This window comes from Papaver somniferum, chromosome 5 (assembly GCF_003573695.1).
Source record: "Papaver somniferum cultivar HN1 chromosome 5, ASM357369v1, whole genome shotgun sequence".
Lineage (NCBI taxonomy): Eukaryota > Viridiplantae > Streptophyta > Magnoliopsida > Ranunculales > Papaveraceae > Papaver > Papaver somniferum.
Window position 1 is genome coordinate 59428282 of NC_039362.1, and position 1984 is coordinate 59430265.

The 1984-nt window shown below is 38.9% G+C and overlaps 1 protein-coding gene across 1 annotated transcript; it reads left to right on the forward strand.

Annotated features, from left to right (window-relative positions):
* The first annotated feature begins 753 nt into the window (after positions 1–753).
* On the forward strand, positions 754–1285 carry LOC113279098 (nucleolin 1-like). Its single transcript, XM_026527807.1, has 2 exons — positions 754–1072; positions 1167–1285. Exons 1-2 carry the CDS (start codon positions 754–756, stop codon positions 1283–1285), a joined length of 438 nt encoding a protein of 145 aa, XP_026383592.1.
* The last annotated feature ends 699 nt before the right edge of the window (positions 1286–1984 follow it).

The following is a 1984-nucleotide window of genomic DNA, read 5'->3' on the forward strand; positions in this document are numbered from 1 at the left end:
TACCCGTTTGTCCGTTAGTTGAAGGAACGAGCAAAAATCATAATATGGAAGAGACACATAAAATTTTGAATGACATGGTCTATTGCAGTAGTAAAAGTTTTGTTTACTAGGTTTCATGAAAACCCAAGTTTGTTTTTGAAAGTAGAACCTTGCAAATACTTTTGAGAACGTAGGTTTGTTCGTAAAAATAAATAATAATCCTTAGAGTTAGAGGAATTTTTGAAAAGGCCTGGAGTTCATGATAAAAATTTGTTTGAGAACTTCGAAATTTTATTTGAAGACTTCACAAAAATAGAAAACCCTCGTTTCACAGGAATGCTCGATTGGCAAAAAGTTTTTTTTTATTCACGTGAGTTATTAACTCACGGAAATATATTTATTTTTTTTGTTTAAGTGTGTGACTTATTCATGCTTATTAATAAAAATTGAGTTTTGAAAACACACAATTTATGAATTGGTTAATTCACAGTATATGTGTGAATTCTGATTTTATAGCGTATGTACACGTAAAAATCAGCGAGTGCTCACATAGAGGGTTATGTGAATTACTCATAGTTTCTCGAAAAGTCAGTGTTGACTCTTGAATAATATATTTTATGCTCAATTTCGCAGGTTTGAAAGAACAGCAAGTTTTGGGGTTTTACGATGATATCACTAAGTTCGTGAAATCGTAAATAGGTAAGAATTGAGGATTACCATTTTATAGATGCAAATGCGAGCATATTTGTGACTCCATATTCCTGGTTTCAGAAAATGGTGACCTCCAGCAGTAGCGATTATTCTTCCAGCTCTTCTGAAGAGGATTCCAAACATTCCGCGGTCAAAGCTCGAGCCAAGACGAATCATGCTGAAGGAATGAAGCATAATGCACCTGACCGGAGGGTCACTTATGATGAGCTCATGAAGAGAAAAGCTGAGGATGACGAGTTGGATGATCGTCGACGGAGAAGATCCCGGATCCAGCATCGGATATCAGCAGCTGATGAGAGGCTTCAATCCCGTGCTGAGGGTGTAACTTCAGAGGACGAACCCGTGTGGGTGCCACTGGAGCGTGAAATCAAGCCAGACCGGCGTACTGGAGAAATTGAGAAGCTGGTTCAAGCCGACCTTGAGGTGAGCGCGAAGAGGAAGATTACTGGGATACTATGAACTTGACATTCATCCAGACTTCGTCAACAACCCTGACAGTGATTCTGATGAAGAACTCGAAGAGAATTCAGCGAAAGACGACGATGATGAGTCTGATAATTCTGACAAATCTGATGACTCCGACGAGTCTGATTGATCTTGCTCATGAATTTTTCTGAGATTATTTCTTTTCCGTTGAAGTAGATACTTTCTGATTATTTGAGTAATTTGGCTGTAGAGATGCTGCATTAGAAATTATTTTTTGAACAATAATCCTTTATCGTTTCTTTCGCCAAATTTCTTCACGCTTTAGTTGACGAGATGACCCAAACTCCATGTAGGCAATGACGATCCACGAAATAGATCATATGAGATGACTAGGGAGACACGTGACACGCTAGGTCATCAATCCATAGTCGCAATGTTGACTATATCTGAAATGTCAGTCCCCAGTGTTGCGGCGCTTCTCTCATATCTCCGTGCATCTGATTCGAGATTTAGGGTTTCAGTAGAAACCGCAACCGACTTATTTTCTGTTATGGATAAGTATCTATATCTTGACTTTCAACACTTAGGGTTTGATATTTATTCAACACATCTTCTCCTGCTGCGCACTATCAGAAGAAATTTTGATCATAATCATACCTCTTTATCAACATGTCTGGTAGTAGCGCTTTTCTCGAAATGGATCTTCGACAAAGTATGAGCTGGAACACCCATTCCGGTGAGTATAGCATGTTTTCCACCATTTTTCATGTAATCAGAAATCAATCCTGATCAAAAAGTGATCCATTGCAGGTAACCAGGGAAATGAATCCGACCTAAACGGACTGTCAGGGCTCCTGCACGTTATAGG

What these genes read in the sequence shown, in the direction of transcription:
- LOC113279098 (XM_026527807.1), top strand. Translation starts at nt 754, where the DNA reads ATGGTGACCTCCAGCAGTAGCGATTATTCTTCCAGCTCTTCTGAAGAG. An exon ending in TGAAATCAAGCCAGACCGGC is followed by an intron (nt 1,073 to 1,166) that starts GTACTGGAGAAA and finishes ACATTCATCCAG; the next exon opens with ACTTCGTCAACAACCCTGAC.